At 30.0% G+C, this 21,601-nt stretch overlaps 2 protein-coding genes across 3 annotated transcripts in view; one reads left to right on the top strand and one right to left on the bottom strand.

The window, feature by feature from the left end:
* The window catches only part of LOC126775085 (RING finger protein nhl-1-like), a 42,627-nt gene extending 25,668 nt beyond the window's left edge, over positions 1–16,959 (top strand). Inside the window, exons 1-9 of one of the 2 annotated variants that reach the window (XM_050496840.1) lie at positions 7,580–7,775; positions 10,923–11,047; positions 12,151–12,413; positions 12,662–12,781; positions 13,172–13,387; positions 13,711–13,925; positions 14,226–14,452; positions 14,748–14,914; positions 15,519–16,959. In XM_050496840.1, the coding sequence (XP_050352797.1) occupies positions 7,597–7,775; positions 10,923–11,047; positions 12,151–12,413; positions 12,662–12,781; positions 13,172–13,387; positions 13,711–13,925; positions 14,226–14,452; positions 14,748–14,914; positions 15,519–15,995 (1,989 nt within the window). In that variant the 5' untranslated portion in view covers positions 7,580–7,596 and the 3' untranslated portion in view covers positions 15,996–16,959. Of the gene's footprint in view, positions 1–7,579; positions 7,776–10,922; positions 11,048–12,150; positions 12,414–12,661; positions 12,782–13,171; positions 13,388–13,710; positions 13,926–14,225; positions 14,453–14,747; positions 14,915–15,518 lie in introns of those variants that run through there. The other variant, XM_050496841.1, reaches the window with a different exon arrangement.
* Positions 16,960–17,099: 140 nt separating this feature from the next.
* Positions 17,100–20,989, bottom strand: LOC126775133 (ras-related protein Rab-43). The gene is made up of 4 exons (XM_050496914.1): positions 20,694–20,989; positions 20,532–20,616; positions 19,594–19,850; positions 17,100–19,402 (listed from the first exon to the last, which is right to left on the bottom strand). Exons 1-4 carry the CDS (start codon positions 20,901–20,903, stop codon positions 19,301–19,303), a joined length of 654 nt encoding a protein of 217 aa, XP_050352871.1. The 5' UTR covers positions 20,904–20,989; the 3' UTR covers positions 17,100–19,300.
* Positions 20,990–21,601: the final 612 nt, after the last annotated feature.

Genomic DNA, 21,601 nt, shown 5'->3' with positions numbered 1-21,601 from the left:
ATAATTACATAAAATTAGGTATAACAAGACTTTTTTATGAATAACAATGTATTAAAGTAAACGTCAGCTAACAATTTTTTCGTATATTATAGTTATATCTACAAAAAATATTACATATATATTTAAAGTAGATTAGTTTCATGGCCTTGTACAACGAAAAATATATATTTATTTAATGTACTGTTAGATGTTACCGTAATGGGTAAAATAATAATAACAAAGACAAAATAATAATATCAAAAGAGAAGGTAATTGTATGTAACAGTGGAAGTATTAAAGTTAGAAAGGGGGGAAGTAAGTACTACGGGATATAAAAATATTAAAAAAAAAACATTGATATCGTGGTACCGTATAAGGCGTCAGTCGTCACCTAATATTTGTTGTAAAAAATAATGATCAAGTATGACCAATAATCAGGACTACCGTCTTGTAATGAAATAAAATGCTTATAAAAAAATATAAACCATTTTTTCATTTCATCATCGGATCCATAAAAGATTTCAGATTTGTGGATTTAAGACGATAACAATAACTGAAAACGGCGGTCGCGGGGATGAGAATAAATCCAGATTTAAAAAAAATATATTGTAAAATGTACGAAAATGTACGTTAATATTGCATATAACTGTAACATACCATTTTCAAGAAAGTAAAACGATTTAAAAAAATAACGAACATTTTTCATACTGTCAAATATAACATTATTGGAAATACAGGTTAAAACAGATAAAAAGTAACCTTTTTATTTGTTTTGGATGTATTTAATTGAGTATTAGAATTTACTTAACGCCTTAAATGTTTTCAACTTTCCATTAAATCTTTGCGATTTAAATTCAGATGCAAACGGAAATTTAAACTAAGCACCCATGAAAGAACATATAAATAATACATTTTACAACACATTGTTGTGTTAATTAACTATTTAGCCCACATACAGGGAAATGTTAAGATTTGCTTGCATTTTGTCACGAACGATATGCGTGGCATAAATATTTTTAGTCATATATCTACAAAATTACGACTTTACAAATACTTACAAATTAATAGAAACTGATTGTTCCGTTATAATTATATTTACCGCAACTAAAACGCAAAAAGCGTAATGCGATTACGCTGAATGTTAACCAGTTAAAATTTATAATAAAAAGTCTGGCAACGAGCATTGTCACTGCTATTAAAAAAAACCATAATCTATATTGGTTTTTAATCTTTTATCTTATTTTAAACAATAAATTCACAATGATTATGATTCTTATTATTAATAATATATATATATATATATATATATATATATATATATATATATATTTTAATTATTATTTTAATATTTATTAGCTTATTTGTTTAATTATGGCGCATATACGGCTGTATTATTTGTATGTCCGTCGCTATGAATAATAATAGAATAATATACATTATTCTACCAGTGTCACTTTATTGAATGATACGGGTAGAAATACCAAAATTATATCTATCAAAAAAATAGTTTAATTGTAAATTTTAGTTTGTGTATAAGGTCATCTGACATTCAGCTTACATTTTATATTGTGTGATCGGAACGATAATTTGTATTTGATAACTTTAATCACTTTAATTTTATTTACATCAATTGTAATTTTAGTGTGCGAAATTTTTTCGTTTTTATTTTAATTTTAAACCGTTAGTGTTAATGCTACTGGTCAACTATTTGATATGTAACTTGTACCAAGACGATGAATGAAGCTTTCTAAGAAATCAATTAAACAAATGACATTCCCGCTTAGCATAAAGACCTTAGGACGTGCTTTACATTCTGTTATTTCAGTAAATAGTACAGATGTAGTTTAAATTCATGTCATGTTCAATTCATAGGCGAGATGAAACGACTTGATATGGGAAACCGCCAATTTGATGTACCCAGCGACAAGAAATTGTATAACAGGCGTAGAAGTTGTGCATTGGAAAAAAAAATATATTTAAACTTCAAGATATTTTTATAAAAAAAAAAGTGTGCTAAAAATATTAATAATCTGTAAATAATATTGTGGCTTTATATTAAGTCCCAATGTTATAATATGTCATGCGAAAAAGAGCGTTAGGTACAAATGAGCATGTCTATATCCTAAAACGCCTAAATCAAGTGAATCATGAACAAAACTAATTATATTAGGCTATTGAACTGACATTTCTTCCTTGGCATTCCTTGGCAGAGTGATTATGGACTTTTGTCTCAAATATACTTACTAATATTATAAATAAAAAGAGTATTACGCTTTCAGATCTTGATTACTCTACAGATCAGCATTATATTTAGCATAAACATTGTCAGGGGGTACAGAAAAAGACACAAAGTATATTATAGGGTAGCACATGTCGCTCCTTCTCACACGCGGTCGGGAACAAGTGCATTATATACTTTTATATACAACTTATGTAATAAATATCAGCCATTAATCCTTTGTATCAATTATCCAAATACTTGCCCTTAAATGATTGCTTCCTAAACGATTTTGTCCACCGTGGCTCTGTTCATGGAAGATTAGCCATCTGCGCAGAACATATGCAATTCGCAAAGTACGAGTATATGCGTAAACACAAGTACTCTCTTTATTTCTCTCATAATCCAATGGGAGGGGAAATTTTACAGGATCGGCAAGAGTTGTTTGCTATGGTTTCACTGAGTTTTCTAGTCATAAATGCGTAAATTCGGCACCATACTGCAACACCACAATCATAAAATATAAATTAAAACGAGTACTAAATCCGTAGTGTCATATATATGACGTCACTTAAAATTGAATATGGTGGCTAATTATATCGATTTATAATGCATTTATGAAGTTTGGTGTGCCATATTTAACCCTTCGTGCATCCTGTGTTTCGTGTCATAGTTTCTCATGAATTTTACTGAAAGCAAAATATTGTGATAAGTATGTGGTCGACTGTACAATCGTCATTTACAATCAACTTGATCTACAGTCTTATCATATGTACGAGGATATAATAGTAGAACAAAACATTTATTCGCACTGCAAAATAAAATATATAACCTTAACTGCCTTGAAAATATTAACTTTCTCTCGACGCGTATTATTTTTTACTTGTCTGAATTTTCACAAAATAACGGGAGTATTAAGCTGGCTTTCGTACATTTTAAGTCACTTGTAAATTTATACTTGACAAGCAACGCTTAAACTAAACTTTGTTCTCTCTATTGATTTATATATTATGATTATTTATATTTTTTTTAATAAGCCACCGTTGTTACAGTTAGTAGTGCGATTATGTAAGAAGTCACTTCATTACTCACGCGGGAAATGTTGACAACCGAATTATATTAATATACTATTTTAACGCGTCTATCCTTTAAATGTAATACTTATTATTATGTACACTGATTATATAACATCCTGACATTTCACGGCCGTTTTTTACACTTACTTTCGAGTTTTTTCTTACAGAATAGCTCTACAGATATCTAATAGTTGGTAATTTTCGACAAAGGTAAACAACAAAAACATGCAGAAATCAGTTACAATTGGCACTTATGTATCTATGATTTAAAAATATAATATAAATAAAAACAATGTCATGCCATCCAACCAGAGTAAAAAAGACCTCATCTATCTATCCCAATGCAGTCGTAAGAGTCGAATCGACTAAGTATTTTAAGCTAAGCCATGAATCATTTAAGCACCTCAGTAACACGTTTTGTCTTATTTTGTCATCCTTTTAGAGCTGGCGTCATGGATGCCATAGAAGTCCGCCAAATCCTAGCTAAGCGTGTATAAATACCATCGAGCTTTAACAAAAAACATACCCAAGTAGAACTGGCGCCAGGCAGGTCGTGGATGTCTGCCAATACCTATTCCATGTAGTGTTAAAAACAAATGAATTGGATAAAAGAAAATTAGGGATGACAATCCAAAGAGTTATTTCAATAAAAAAATATTTTATTTCAATACACGGACACTTTCGAAGCGTCATATAAAGTCGCAATGTGTATATATATAGTTCATTACAACTTTAAGAAAAATAATTATATTCTTCTACATACTACTATACTATTCTAAATAGATCCAATAATAGTTTTTTTACATGTAGCTTTTAGCTTGTTTGTTAGATTCTTCGCCGTCGCCATTGCATTACGATAGGATCATGACAATTTATGTATCGATTGACGAATTTGTAGAAAACATCAAAGCTTATAAATATATAATATTTGTTATGTCGCGTGATCGAAGAACGATAGTAATCGATTCAACTCGAGTCGAATGCATTTATCTAAAACCGCAGTAGTTATATCGCCGATGCGCCACTAACCTTGGAAACTAAGAAAGTCCCTTGTGCCTGTAGTTACACTAGCTCACTCACCCTGCAAACCATTCAATAATACTAAGTTGATTGATGTTTGATATATTAAGTAATGAGTAGTTGTTGTAATCAGGCGGACTTGCCCAAAGCCCTACCATCAAGTGAATATGTTCCTATTTTATTTCACTGTCGTTAAACTATTAATTAACTCTTTATAAATAACTTAACACGTTTTTACTTAGAAACTTTATATACGATCAAATTATGCAATGATTTATCAGATTAATTAATATATAACAGTACAGTAACAGTAACAGCCTGTTAATGTCCCACTGCTGGGCTAAGGCCTCCTCTCCCTTTTGAGGAGAAGGTTTGGAGCTTATTCCACCACGCTGCTCCAATGCGGGTTGGTAGAATACACATGTGGCAGAATTTCAATGAAATTAGACACATACAACCTATGAATAACCTACCTATACCTATGGCAGTATCGCTGGTTTTGGACCATCGATTGTCAACGATTTTTCGATAGTATTGAAGTTTTATTAAATTAATATATGCTGTAAGCATTTATCAGCTGTTTTGGTTTTATTCGTACAGAATTAGAATACATTAAATTTATTATTTTGACTCTGTATTTACTGATTATTTTATCTTTGTGAATATTATGTTGTTTCAAAAAAATAAAACATTTTTATTATTTATGTTGATATCGTGAGAACGAACTAACTCGACGCAAGTCATGGCTGTCGGTCCAATAAAATAATCATCTATTACAATCGTATGCCGAGAATACTAAGTATCTTATCTACGTTCAACTAATAATTAAACGTGGTTTATATAAAGATTACAAAGTGATATTCACGTATTCTATTCTATTCTAACTACTCTAATTCTAACAATGCTTATATAAATGAAGTAGAAAATAAAGCATATAATGCCTCATACATATACACCGGATACATCAGAAACGCAAAAATGTAAGTACATTTTTGTAGTATGCTGAAAGAACATCAATACATATTAAAATGTAATTTAGAGTTTTAATATAATTGTTTTTAATATAGTATAGAAAATAGAACATAGGCAACCTTAAGTTTTTTTATTAAAATTAAAAAAGGTTATAGAACAATTTTTATGTTTTTTACAAGTTTTTCTGCATCGATTCGTATCGTATTACTAACTTAATTGACAAGACGAAAACTTGCTCAACCTGATCAGGGCGGTATTTGCGTAACACGGTTACTTTAGCACATCCCTCACGATAAAAACTATTGGGGTTATCGCTGCAAACAAATTGAAATGATTGATTTTAAAAGGATATATACAATATATTCATATCTTTTGTCTGCTTATATTGCTCATAAATTAATAAATCAAAATATATTTAAGATATAGACTCTCAAATAATTTGTACATTTAAATTTAGATATGCATTATTTTTTTTTCTTTTTTGTGCATGTAAACATTACAATCGATAAAATAATTGACACTGGCATAGATGTTTTGTTTTTTAAATATAGTTTCAATTTCGAGGCCAAACTCTAACTCAAAAGGTCTAATGCTTTCGCATTTAAAAGTATTAATATTCGCCCATGAGTCGAAGTTCGACCGTAATAATAATTTATTTTTTTAGGAAAAGATTTATTTTCTACAAATGTTTTCATATTTTTTATTGACAAAATTAAAACTCTTTAATAGCTGTCAAACAAAAAAAAAGTAAATTGGTTGACAGAGTAGAAAGAGGTACTGAGATTCGTTTATTTATTGTATGAACTTACATTGAACGAATTTAATTTGATCGTGTTTTTTACTATTTCTTTCTCTCTTTCTCTACAATATATTTAAAAAAAAATAGCTGAACAGATTTTTTATATTTCATACCTGATCGAATGTTAATATTTATTTAACTGATTTTTTTATTGCATTATGAGTTGAATAAATAAATTATGGCTTAAATCATTTTTTTTCCAAATTCGTTACAAATACTTAATAAAAGTAATTGATATTGTTTATTGTTAACAGTTTCATTCGTAAAATAAGGGAAATTATATCCCAGAATTCACGGATTACGATTTGTCCTTACATGTGACGGTATAAAATGAAAACAAATAAAATATGGCAACCTAAAAGCCTACATCTTCTTACTTTCTCGAAAACACTATATTTATAATTTATGTTTTGAAAAAGACATCAAGGTATTCGATAAATTATTTTTCTTTCTTATATTGACTTCCCCAAAATATTTCAATTCATATTCCATTACCATTGCAACATAAGATATATTTCATTTTAAATATAATAACTTCATTATAAATGTAATAAATTTTTGTGATGGTTTGCATAAATAAAAACATTGACTAAAATCCAAGTAATCCGCCTGGAGCCCCCCACTCCTCAGCTATTCTACCGCCAACGCATCACATACTCAGTATTGTTGTGTTCCGGTTTGAACGTTGAGTAAGCCAGTGTACGGGCACAAAAGACATGCACATAGCACAATGTAGGTGTAGGTAAGTTCCCAAGGTAGGTGGCGCATTGGCGATATAACGACTGCGGTCTTCGATAAATGCATTGGATTCGAATGAAAAAGAAAAAGTTTATAACTTAGATAGCTGCAATTTTACTAAAGTTATAATATTATATACCTAGTCCTATAGACTTGTAATATAGAGTTGCCTATATAGATTAAATTTTAAAAGAGTTTCACAATCACGCCCTGAAAAATAAAAAAAGGAACAGAGTATTTTTGCCATAAACAAAAATGCCCGCTAGCGATGCCGCGGGTGTAAAGTTACTAGTAATAATTAAATCACAAAACTAAGCAATTTTACTAACGATTTTTTAACGTTTTCTGCTATATACGATTATTATCTATTAACTTCGCTTCGCTTCGCCAGCGTCGAATTCGATTTGTGACGAAAAACTATGACCTATATATACCTATAGTATATATGAAAATATTTATGACGTATTTAATATATAAAAATCTTGTTTTGGTTTTCGTAACTCACTAATGACCATATTAAATTAAAAAGAGGCAGTTGTTTTGAAATAACAGACGCTTTCATTTTATGTATATTTATATAGATATTGCTTTTTATTATTAATTAATTACAATAATTTGCACTTAAAAGTAAACAACTAGTATCGAATGTCTAAGTACGAAATTTTCTTCAATCTTATCAAAATTTTATAACTAATCAAAACTCAAAATCATCATAATCTGATAAAGTTATTGTTATAACTGATACAATATATTCAGTATTTGTTAATCAGTGATACTTAGAAGTTGTTATCGTTATGGCGGAAAAAGTGAAAAACTTTTTTAAATTAAAAAGGTTGAATAGTCAGAGAGGGATTGATGATATATCGCCTTCTCTAACCCCGAATCCTCAAGCCAGTCCGCCAACTTTTAAAGAAGCAACGCAAAATTTTTCTAAAACCAATAATGCTTCTGCAGCGGATTTAAAATCCAGGAAGTAAGTTAACTGTGTATGCATTCACACAAAACTGCAACGTAAAACTGTTTTTTAGTCAAAAGAGAATATAAGAAAACTTAACAAATACTTGCAAAAGCAAAAAGTTGAAATCATGTGTAAGCAGTTCATTTCTAGGTTTTTAATATTAAAACGAAAAATTAGACTTTATTTGACAATCTTAGCTAGGTAATAAAAATAAACTTATTCTACATCTTCTTTATCATTGTAAACAGAAATTAGTTTTCGTTGACTTTCATTCAATATGTATAAATTTAATTTATTAATATTGCCAGTAAAAAAAAGTAAATGCTAAGGTTTCTTGCCAGTTCTTTCCGGTAAATATATATTACGAAACGTTACTGTTTTACTATTAATCAAATTATGTCAAATATCGATTAATGTTTTTACTAATAAATACAAACAATACAGATTATATAGACAATATAATACAAGTTATATTCAAGTTACTAAATTCAAAAACGATCTATTTTGCTTACAAAAATTAGGCGTATTTTTCTTTGTTTTGTAACTCAAAAACTACCGTATAACTGAAGCTTACGTAAGTTTCGAAGGAGTATGTAGTCGTAGCTCAAAAACTAATGGCTACTACTGATATACAAAAAGCAATATGTTAAATATAGGGCCTCAATAAATAAAATTGTATGTTTCTAATTCAATACTTGTATAAAGTGTATTTCGAAATTTAACCAAATGTTGACAACATTTTGTTTTATAAATTCCCACCACAAATAAGTTACTATAAAAATATAAAGTTCGCTGTACTGAAATCGTGCTTAAGTTAATAAAAGGAGTTTGTAATCAATATCCGTAAACATTTTGAATGCAAATCCCGAATTCGAACTTGGCAACACACAATGTGAAAAAAACTGTTCATGTGTAAAGATGGCAATAAATTTCACAATAATGACCGAGATTCGACATCGTTGGCCGAGCTCTTGTTTTGTATTTTCAAATTCTTACACACATTGTTCGTAAAATATCCTATATATAAGTTGCAGTATGTTTTAACTGTACAATATGATATGAAAATGTGGTCGTCCTGTGTGGTCACGGGACGCCAGACAGATATGACACATTGTTTTGTTAAATTTATACTTAGTCGGTTAGTTTGACAAGAAAAAGTTTGTAAAGCCTTAAATAAACACAAATAAAAATTAAAAATAGTTAAAAATTGTACAAATCGTGACCTCGTGGTGACAAGAATGCTAGCAACATTTCCGTTTTGAATCGCAATTTTGATTCTCTGGGCGAAAAATGAACCACTTAGTCGGTTAGTTGATAATAAGCACTTATTTAAAAACACAGATTTATGTTTTAGTTTTAAAAGGACACAATTTCCTGTGAAGGTATCGTTTGCAAACACAATAAATAAAGTACAGGGAAAGACATTCAAGTATGTCGGAATAGATTTATGGGAATGATGTTATTCTCCTGCATGATTTCAATTGTTATCTAGATCCGGGTGCGGAAAAAACTGAATAAATAGTAATATTCCACGAAATTAAAACTAAAAATGTTGTATATACTGAAATATTATAAGTCTGCTCTTGGTATTTTTTTTTCTGTTATACGCGGGTGAAATCGCGGGCACCGTTAGTTTTTATAAAAAAAAGTATATAGAATACGTGTGACGCGCATACAAGCGAGTAGCGAATGGCGACGTAGAGGGGGCATGACGGCATGAAAGAGCGTCATCCCGTTTGCCGTCACGGCATACAATTCGGTATTAACTCCTTAAGGCGCAAAAAGATGTTACACATTAAAAAAAAACAATTTCTAGTTTTCTGTATTAATTTTTTATTACATAATTATTTACATTACCGTTTCTCAAAAATAATTTACTGTTTTGTTGTTATAATACTCAGTACCTAATAGTGTAATGAAATGTCAATTTAATACAATGAGATTAATCAATTCAATGTAATATATCGAATGTGGCTCAGTTATTATTTGTATATATGCAGGTTCTTACATATATAGTTAGGCTAGGGTAGTAATATAATTTATATAAACAATTTTACTGGCCAGAAAACCATACCAGAAGTAAAAAAAATAAAACCATAAATGAAGTCGCCTTTACTAAAACTGCACTCTTAATATCAACTTCTGGAGATGTTTTGACAACATTTTTTCATGTTTTCTTTCAAACCGACTTCAATAATAGCAGACAATGCACTAAAGAGTGAAAAACAACTAAATTGGGTTTTTTTACAGGTTTTATATGTACTTAATACAAAATTGTTCGAAATGGTGCTAAACCTTTGAAGAGTTTTAAACTTTTTATTATACATTTTCACAACAGGTTAGCCCTCCAGTCACACCTACACAAGCCATCGTCGTTATCATTCAATAATACAATTTGCAAGAACTTCTTTAAAATTACAGCTATTACAATTGTATCCATTATATTAATAATTGAAGATGTATAGTGGCAAGAGATATATGACTTGGGCTGGGAATCGACTTCAAATAATTTTGAATATAACCTTAAAATTGGGTATTTACACTAATATTATAAATGAGAAAGTAACTCTGTAACGCTTTTACGGCTAAACCACTAAACCGATTTTGATAAAATTTTGTACGAAGCAAGCTTAACCCCAAGGGCAGACATACTTTTTAATTCACCCTTATAGGAGGTAAACTATAGAATAAATTATCGTATGCAAGTTCTTAAAGGGAATTTCGTAACAAACTAACTTTAATGGAGGCGAGCTGCTGGTTCAGCTTAATTTCACTTTTTAATATTTTGCTTTCGATATAATTTTCTAGTTACTAATTCACAAAATATCATAATATTGAGTGCACAATTTTGTATACAGATAATATTTAATATTATAAATTTTCAGCCGTTTTAATTTACAATAACAAGTACATAAATCAAACAGGCCCCTAAGTGTTTTTATTATTATATTATTGCTATCTAATCTTACATTAAGTACAAATGTACTTCTATTTTTATGTATTAAATTATTATATATTAGTAATATATATAATATTTAATTAGAATAAAAAAACTTACGGCAAACCAAAGCTCGAAGACTAGACCAACGACACATAATCTAAAAAACATCATAACACATTTGTGTTCTATTCTATTTGTATGTTTTTTTTTCAATATTACAGGTTGTCTGCGGGCGGCATCAAAGATCTCGTGCAATGCTCATTGTGCCTTGAGGTACTCACCGAACCCAAGATGTTACCGTGTCAACATACATTTTGTTTTGCCTGTCTCAAAGCATATGCAACTGGTTCGTATTTTTTTTTTCTTTTTTATGGCTCGTGCTACTGCCGTTTCAACCCACAATAATGTCGTCAATGTCATATTACATGGATATATATAATAGTAATCTTAATTATTGGATAATTATCACAATAAGTCTCTGGTCTCGCACATCTTGTTCTATACTAATATTATAAATTCGAAAGTAACTCTGTCTGTTTGTTGCGCTTTCGCGGCTAAATCACTGAATCCTTTTTAAATGAAATTTGGTATTAAACAAGCCTGAACCCCAAGGCAGGAGATAGGTTTTTTAAATAGACAACCTGCACCAAACCCCCTTATACTTACAGATTTCAATCAAAACATAATAAAATAATAAATAAATAGCTTAAAATAGATTTGTTTATATAGATTGGTACTAATTTTGAAAGTTTTTTATATTTTTGTATAAGAAAGTAGATTAATATGTATATGCAAGTAAGTTAGGTACTTGTAATAATGAAATTATTTATTTTCAATTATAATTTTCTTTGTTGTTACATTACGTTTATATAATTTTAACAAAATATTTAAAAATAAACAGAGCTTATTTAAATAATATTCATATAATACACAATATTTTCTTAGAATTTACTATAATAATTGTAGGTATGATTTCAGGAAACAAATGAATAATAATCTTCTTATGAAGATATTTTAATGAAATAAAAACAATATAACAATCATAAGCAAATAATTCTATCTTATCTTGACATTTATTACGTATTCATTTATTGTCTTATCATCACCTGCAACTTAATTCGCAATGATTTTACGATTTCACAACTATGAGTCGTTCCTGTAAGGAGCAACAAATATCAAGATCAAATTCGTGCAACGTTATTATATGTAACATTTGAATGAAATGTTTCTTACGCAAAAAAAATTCACATATGTTACTTGTTCTAGATTTCGTTATTTTTGTTAAAGACAAAATTAGTATTTTATTTATATTAAAGATGCTAACTAACTACCTTCTCGTTGACAGATTTAAATGTCTTAAATTATATTTAAACAAAAGTTAATGAAATGGTAAACTTTTGTTTTTAATACATACATAATAAAATAATTAATATTTGAATGCAATTACAGATTTACCGATTATTTCGTGTCCCATCTGTCGGACTAGAATACAAATTCACGGACCGAGTTTTATAGAAGATTTGCCATCTAATCTCTACATAGACACGTTGTTGTCTATGATCGGTATAAGTGTAACCCCGAAGACAGAAACACCCCCAGTAACACCAACGAACATGAGTTCTGTTGAGTTGTTCGCTGCTGGTATAAGATGTGCCCACTGCAAATCCATGTGCGATAATTCGGATATTTCCTCATGCGAACATTGTAAACAGGTATGTTTGGTTGAAAGTACAGTAACCCTGTGAATGACGAGGAATGTTGAGAAGGATTAGAGCTTCTACCACAATACTCCAAAGCGGATTGGTGAATACACACGTGACAGTCTTTCTCGCGATATGTGCCTTCATCGTCGAGCAGAGCACGAGATGAATTATAAACACAAATATCACAATGTATGAAAGTCGTCTTCGTAATTTATATAATATATCTTAAATTACATATAAATATTTCTGTATTGTAGAACTATTGCCGAGTCTGTTGGTCGCAACATTTGGCAGATATGCGTTCACAATTGGGATCAATATTGAAAGAATTGGAATCAGCAGCAAATCGACTAAAACATAAGACAGAACATCACAAGGTATTTCTGCTGACTAATATTTTGCTACATAATATCTTATCTTGATTATTGATTGCTTACAATGATTTAGGTAATTACTATAATAAAACATATACGCCTTCTATAACGGATGATTCTTGCGTTTTTTAGTTTTCTCTTTCTTTTTTATGATATTGGTAGGCGGACTGGCAAATGGGCCACCTGTTAATTAGTCATAGACATCGGCGATGAAAGAAATATTAACCGTTGCTTACATCGCCACCAACCTTGGGAACAAAATTGTTACGTGTGTCTGTAGTTACACTGGCTCACTCATCCTTCAAATGCAACAATACTATATATTATCCAGATGGGCTTGCACAAAGCTCTACCATTTCTCAATAACACAAATAAATTATACAAATTTTTCAGGATCGCTGCGATCGAATTATCGAACAAATAAATATAACAGCAGAGGAGAAAATAAATGCTATTCTGGAAGCGAAAATCGAGTTGTTAAAAGAAGCAACTAACTTAAAAAATATAGGAGATATGTCCGCATTAGCTTTGAAATCATCTCTGGATGAGGCTCGTCAAGTAGCAACTAATGCTATGGACATTACCCAGGGTACAAGCGACCGTGAAAGGGTAATCATTTTAATGACTATGCGAAATTTATACTAGATTTATGTCATTGTAATTAATACGAAAATTGACATTTTTCTCTGTAACACTATTTAAAAAATTCTGATGTCTTGATGAATTCGTCAATTTTTTCGACAAAAAAATCGAGTACGGATCATTAAATTTTTGCTGTTCCTTATTTATTTGAATGAAAATAAACCAAAATATACAAAATAATCTTAAAATCACTTTTAAATATTACAATTAGTAGTAAATGTAGATATTTACACAAATAAGATATTATATACTTTGAATGCGCAAAAACAATATAAGATTATTTTGTATAGGTGATAACATTTATGAACTTACACGAAAACACACTACAACTACTGTCGGAAGTTTCCAAATGGGATGCAGAGAAATTTGCATTCGACAAAGAGAACTTCAGCATAGAATCAGATACAGCAACTCCATGTGATGCAGAATCAGACGATCCTTTGCCTGAAGCTGCAAAACAATATGACCCAATGGAAAGTGAAGGAAGTCTTATACTTCATTACAGGTAAGAATGAGGTTGATAATACATAGGATAAGTTATTCTACAAAAATAGAGCTTAGCTATTATTATTTCTTAATCGATATATTACACCTTCAATTATTAGAATTTGGAAGTCACCCAGATATCATGTTCTACTAGTTAATGTGTGTCCAAGTGTCTTTTCTTCGTAATCCAGGATACGGTGTATAGTTTCACTACTTTGATATTTAATGCACCCCCATTCCGAAGCGGTTAGAGTAAATAGATTGCTGATGACATAAGAAGTGCAAAATTAAAACACAATAAAAATATCAACTATTCTAGATCCCGCAACTTCGATCCCCATTACATATGGCGGAAGACGTCTCGTCCTGCAGGTATAGGTGTGAGTCCATGGAACAACCATCTCTACATTTGTGGAATGGATAGCCACTGTGTCCTCGTAGTCGAAAGGTCACAAGCAAAGATTGTCACCAGGCTATCTTGTGACGAGATGCTTTGTCCAGTACAGATTGCTTTCATGAAAAGCTTGGGCGAGATTTATGTTACAGGTATTGCCAGTTTTTGCTCATTAAAATAAGAAATTACGTACCTTTTAAAAAGTCAATTAGTAAAAATTAGTAAATTACCAATCTCAAAGTTAAAAAAATTATAATCTTCGTAAAGCGCTTCAATGGACAGACCATTCAGGTCTTTGCACTTCAGATAGCATAGATATTTGTAGTGCTCTAACCAGCAATTGACTCCTTGGGGACTTTTGATAATAAGAAACAGAAAAAAATGTCATTTAAATAATAGTTTCATGGAAATTGGCGTTTTTCTTGCTGACCGTAACATTTATTTCAGATAAATGGAAACACTGCATTCATGTTTTTTCCAAAGACGGTGATTATGTTAGATCCATAGGACAAAAAGGCAGTCGAGGCGGTATGTTTCGTTCCCCGGAAGGAATAGCCACAGATAATGCAAACCATCATATTTACGTGGTTGATACCGGAAATGATCGAGTACAGGTGCGCGCTACTTTATACATGGATTTTTTTTCATTAGCTACAATTGATATTAGACTAAGAACCTACGACTGTATTGGTTACATACTAATTAATCCACATAAATTAATTATTTACTATACCCATGTAATATTTAAAAATATATATTCCTAAAATTAAACAATAAATAATTGCGTTATTTCTAAATAACAGGTGCAGCTCTCTATATACATTAGCCATATTTGAAATTTTTATCAATGCAAGTAATGAATTATGGTGATGCGTGCGTTTTGGTCGTCATGCTATATCAACATTCCTCTCAACACGCTTAGACATTATACATATCTACTTTTTAAGCTGTTTTATAAATAATTAGATTTAATAAAATATCGAGTGGTTATAACGCGTGGATGTTATAATCGGATAAATCGCGGATTTCACGTGCTTAAATTTTGCTTATAAGTATTTCTAGGGATACATACGAAGCCTTCACACCTTGAAATGTCGAATGAAATTCATTCACAGCAAATTTGTTTATCTGGTCATACACACAAGCCGTTAAGTGTGAATGTCACATTGCTTTTAGACGAACTTCTAGTATAAAACGTGAAGTTTTAAAAATCAACAGGTAATCGACGTGGACGGCAAATTCTTGGACCAGTACGGAGTAGCTACAAAGCCACAAGCGATACACACATCCAGCCTTTGGGAAACAAAAGATATGCTTTGTACCGAATTCAATGCACCAACAGCCATTGCTATCACAAACGATCGGGTTATCATATTAGATAGTGGAAATCGTAGAGTGAAAGTGTACAATAAGCAAGACAAGAATAAAATAATGGAATTCGGCTCATTGGGACAAAGAAAGGGACAATTCAGGCAGCCAGAGGTTCTAGCCGTCGACCCAATGGGTTTTATCCTTGTTGGAGATTCGGGTAATTGTAGGGTTCAAGTTTTCAAACCAAACGGTCAATTAGTGAGAGTATTTGGAAGACTCGGCACAGACCCTGGGAAATTCGGGTGGATATCCGGTTTACATGTTACTAAGCAACTAGATATTATTGTAAGCGATGCAAAGAATCACAGTGTCAATTTCTTCTAGCTAGTATAATTTATGTATTCTTTAATAGTTATATATAATATACATGAAAACAAAATAATGACAGTTTTCGAAGTGAGTTTCAAACAAAACATGTTATGGAAGCTGATTTTGTAAGACTTAATTGGACTAAAAATACTGCAATTCATTTCTTATATGCGAGTTAAAAAAGAGTAGCAACCTCCAGCCCTGTGAAATAAGTTAAAGATTAGCTATAGAATATTGTTAATTTTCTTTAATAAGTGTAAAATTAATTATCACTTGTAATGACAATTTATTTAATAAAATAAAAAAGTGTTATATAGTAAAATACGAAGGCATTTTGACATGTATATTAATCATAAATATTTAATTACACTATATTTAGATAACACAACGAGTAGATATAAACCTTATATTTACATATTTCATGCGATTTGCTAATATGTAGTTTTGCTAGCATAATATATGCTCTACTAACAGTTTTTGATTGATATCTGGACTTTATTTATAACACAGCGCTATTCCATGACTTTTACTCACTATAATTTTACTTCAAAAGTTTCGATAAGAACTTCACCAACATTCAAAACGCCATTTTTTCACAAAGTCACGCATCCATAATGAATAGTGCAATCATTCATTAGCACCAAATTTGTATATAAATTGTTACCATATTATTTATTTTTTATTTGTTTAATTTTTATGTGCGTTGTTTCTCTAATTTAAAACGCAGATGCGTAACGGAGCCTTGTAATGGTAGCTCACCTTTGCCCATACTGCTCCCGTAGTCGTCGTTAATTGTAGGTAAGTATCGTGTGGGATTACCTTCACATCGGATTATGAGTGTGTGAATAGTGTGCACCTGTGTTTGCGCGCACACTTGTGCACTTGTACCAATACCAAGATACCAATTGTTTAATGAAATAATATTGTTATAATATGTCCTGCGTATTTGTCTAGCCTTTCGTGACCGATGTCAGTCTGTATCGTGATGGAAGTAGCAGTAAGGGTAGTAGTTAATTACACCACACTAGTGGATGGTACACACGCAGACGGGACTCTACAAAGCTACCGGTAATTTGTTTTGATATCGATTAGGGTATATAAATAATAGAAACGCATTAATTGAAAACAATCACTTTTATAACCATTTTATTACATCACTGGTTTACAAAAAAAATAAAGATACTTTACACGTTGAGTTGTTACATTAATGTTTTAAATAAAAATTAGATTCTTGGAACAGATCCGTTTTATTTATTTCAATCGACCCCAATTATTTAAAATTAAAAGATTTATATTCTATGGTTTGCAGTTCCAAATAGAATTTATTAAAAACTAAAATATTATAAGCTATCCTCTTCCTCAATCGCGTCTAAAGTGCGCTATAATAGGTGATATTTTTTCTTTTTCATTGGAAGTAGTATCCCTTCCAAATAATCGAAATAATTTTTTTTTTACTAAAATTTAAGAATAAGGCCCTTGAAAGTGTAGTAAATACACAATTACGTCAATGTAAAAAAAACCTTATATTTTTACTATACGAGATATTCATAGTCAAAGTTCGTTAAAACATAAATTCAAAATAATTGTCATTTCATACACTTATATCTGAATATAGCATATATGAAAATTTGGTTTAATCCGAATTCGATAAATCAGTAGAGAACGTATAAAATTATATTTAAAATTGATAAACGTCAAAGAGAAAAGTGTATGATAGCCGTTAAAAGGAACGCACTTTAACTATGAACGATTTTGTATAGATCATTTTCTAAACAAAATTAAAAGTTAAATACCACATGTATTGACATGAAAATAATACATCTAATAAATGAAGTAAGAATTTTTTTTTATTTAATAATGTAAATATGGCGAATCAGTCTCGACTAGGTGGTACAAATATTTATCTATAATTATTTACACTATCGAAACTGACTACTAACAAGACTTTATTTAGTGACACTTAAAAACTAATGAGAATTCCTTCATAGTTACAAAATATAATACTTTAAGTCTTACTAAATTATTAAAAATTGGAATTGTGACATATAAAGAAAAAATAATTATTATAAAATATAATCTTTAAAAATATAACCTCAAATAATGACGTTTCTCAATTTAAATCAACAGTGTTAGCAACCGAAACAAAACAATAATAACATACTGTTATCAACAATAAGAATTTAAGATGAAGTAAATAAATACCTAATAGAAATAAAATCCCCGATTATTTAAATTTACATCATTTTGGTAAGATAATATTTAATTATTTAATGCCCATTTCAAGAGAATAACTATTTTTAAGGTTGCTAACACTAAACTCAACACCATATCTATTATTATTAAATCTTGTTACAAAGCTAAAAAATGTTCAAAATGAGTTCATTAGTTAAAATTATATTTACATTAATATAAACAGGAGGTAGTCTTAATTGCTCGATTTCATAGGTTTCGAAAATGTATTGTTACAAGTGTTTTTCAAAAAACTAAAATTATTACATTTTTATGAATTATGCAGCTTTTTCTTAATCCTCAATATTATATGTAAACATCTGGCAAAGGCTGAAGTTTACATTCCTTGTCTCAACAAAAATAAACAAGATACATTCAACAATAGATACCAATTGTTTAATGAAATAATATTGTTATTTATGTACGACATATTTAAGATTGCTTGTTTATATAATTTGTTATTTTTAAATTGTATTGTAATAGTTAAAATAACTTTTTGCATAGATTAGGATTAATATGTGTTGACTGGGAGCTATGATTGACCTTCTCTCACTAAAAACCTTTGCTACAACCTTGTATGCTATTTATGAAACATTTAAATATAATTAAACATTTAATTTATTGAGAAAGCTACATATGTTATAAAAAAAAGTGAACTGTATAGTTAACTATTTTGGTCTCCATTTTTTAGTAGTTAAGTTAGTAGGGCATAATTATATGTTGCAATTATTTTGAAATGATCAATTTCTAAGCACCACATATGTCTCACAAGACTAATATAAAGTATAATATTAAAATTGTGTTTAATAAGTATTAAATTAATAATTTTCTTTTTTATTTTGTCACAAAAATATTTGATCATAATCAAAATTATAGACAAAAATAGAGATTCATTTAAGCACCTACAATTAAAAGCACCACACTTGGTACAGGAGTTAATAATAATACAGAATTTAACCAGTGATTTGTGACAAATATTTATATCATCATAGCCATAAATTAATGGCAGATTAAAAATATATTTGGTGTTATGCAGGCCGCTAATAAAAAATTATGAACAAATGGCATATTTGTCTATTAATCTATATAATCTAAGAAGATCGACAAGGCTGGCACCTACTTACTGGATGACTTTCACCAAGCACAACTGAATCTGATTCAGCCGGTGGGCCTTCACTATTATCATGTTGCCGCTGGAAAAAAAAGTTAATGGCTCAAATATTGTTTTTTAATAAAATTTAACTTTAAATCGGAACAAATAAATTCGAAAAGTAATTGATGTTTGATATGGAATTTAGTAGTATTGTAAACTGTAAATAATATATATGTTTTTTTTTAAATAATCTTGATTGTAAGATGGCATAGGAAACAATAGTAATAGTACCTTCAGTTCAGTTGCTAAACTGCGAAAAGTATCCTCAACATTTGTGTTATCTTTAGCCGATGTCTCCATCACAAACATAATCTCAGGGATGTAGCGACAAAATGACTTTGGTTCATCTGGCTCAACTTCACGTTGATCAGTCAAATCACACTTATTACCAATTAATGAAACTATAACATTGGATGATGTGTATCTTCTAACTTCTTCAATCCATTTTTGCAACGATAGAAATGTTGATCTCTTGGTAATATCATACACTGAAAAAAAAGCATTTCAATATATAAAATTAAAATTTTTATATAAATTATATTTAGTATTTGTTTCCTATCATGTACAATACTTGAGAATATATAATGAACTTTAATACTTTTCTATTTAATAAGTCTATTAAGTTGGAATCAGCTAAATATCCAATTACATGAGTAATTAGAAACTCATGCTTTTGATAAAACAAACTAAGAATCATTGGCATTTTTTTTATACAAATGGTTTGTGGACAGGCTAGTGGTTATAGTGTCTACCCATAGACATTGGCATTGTAAGAAATATTAACCATCCCTTACATTGACAATGCTCAAACAACCTTGGGTACTCATGCTATATTCCTCATACCTTTAGTTACACTGGCTCACTCACTCTCAAATCGAAACACAACAACTGTATAATTAAGTACAGCGGTTTTGCAGTAGAATATCGAAGAAGTGGGTAGTAAAGAGTTCGCACAAAGCCCTACCACCGAGTATTTTATTGATCCCAGTGGGCTACCTATATTTATGGACTTTTCTTATTCTAAAATTGTGTGTAATAAGTAAATATTTATTAGCTGTTTGTCATCTTATGCCCCATACATTATTATAATCAATTAAATAGATATGTATTATAATTGTAAATTGAATCATAAAATAAACCGATAGCAGATAGCATATTACACAACATACCTATAATTACTCCATTCGCAGACCGATAATAGCTTTGAGTTATCGTTCTAAATCTTTCCTGTCCAGCAGTGTCCCATATCTGAAGCTAATATATTTTTATTAGAAATAAATCTACTTATCGATCTGAAAGCTTGCTAATAATTAATTATTTACAATACAAACCTTGACCTTCTTTCCGTCCACTATCAAAGTTTTCATTGAAAAGTCTACGCCTATTGTATTACCGTGTCTTTCTATGAAATTACCGGACTTCAATCGTTGCACAATACATGTTTTACCTGTGCCACAGTCACCGATAAGAACTATTTTAAATAAATAATCAAATTGTTCATCTGGAACACTCATAAGAGTGTTAGGATTACGATTAGTCATGACTTTTATTTGTGATAAAATTTACAAAGACTTATGTTTACGTTGTTGTTCACTTGACAATCATTTCTCAAATATTGTTGAATCTTTGACGTTTAGCTCAATCAGTGCTGCCAGACGTTATGACTTATGAATTGTCGGTTGTACGATAACCTAACAAAGTTATTTACAAAACTAGTACATTTTTAAGACCTATGAATTATTAATTTTACCAATTTTGTCAGTAAACAACCCATAGTATCTAATCCTCACTATTTCTTTACAGAGTTTAACTGTTTTTACGATTACATTTTCGCGGGCGTAAACCAAATTCCCAGCTAGTGATGTAATTGTTGATGGTATAGTATTAATTAACCGGTACCTATCTCGGTTTTTAGTATATGTGGAATAGTCGTACGAATCACGTACGATATTTATCTTTTAAACGTACACGTACGAAACATCTAATAAAATTCATGAATACAACTTAAATCGTACATCTAGCAACACTGAACACAAAATTGCTGGTGCTTAAATACATGTATTAGGCAATGATATTAAAAAGTATAACATCCTTTAATTTGTGTAATAAAATTGCACGTAGGTATTTTAGGTTATATTTGAATATTTTTCAATATTGTAAACAATGTTGAACTGATGGTATAAAACAAAATACACCAAAGATAAACTCTTAGCTTAATTGATTTATTCTAATAGTAATA

Source organism: Nymphalis io, chromosome 17 (assembly GCF_905147045.1).
Source record: "Nymphalis io chromosome 17, ilAglIoxx1.1, whole genome shotgun sequence".
Taxonomy (NCBI): domain Eukaryota; kingdom Metazoa; phylum Arthropoda; class Insecta; order Lepidoptera; family Nymphalidae; genus Nymphalis; species Nymphalis io.
This window is presented reverse-complemented; position numbering and strand designations above follow the sequence as displayed.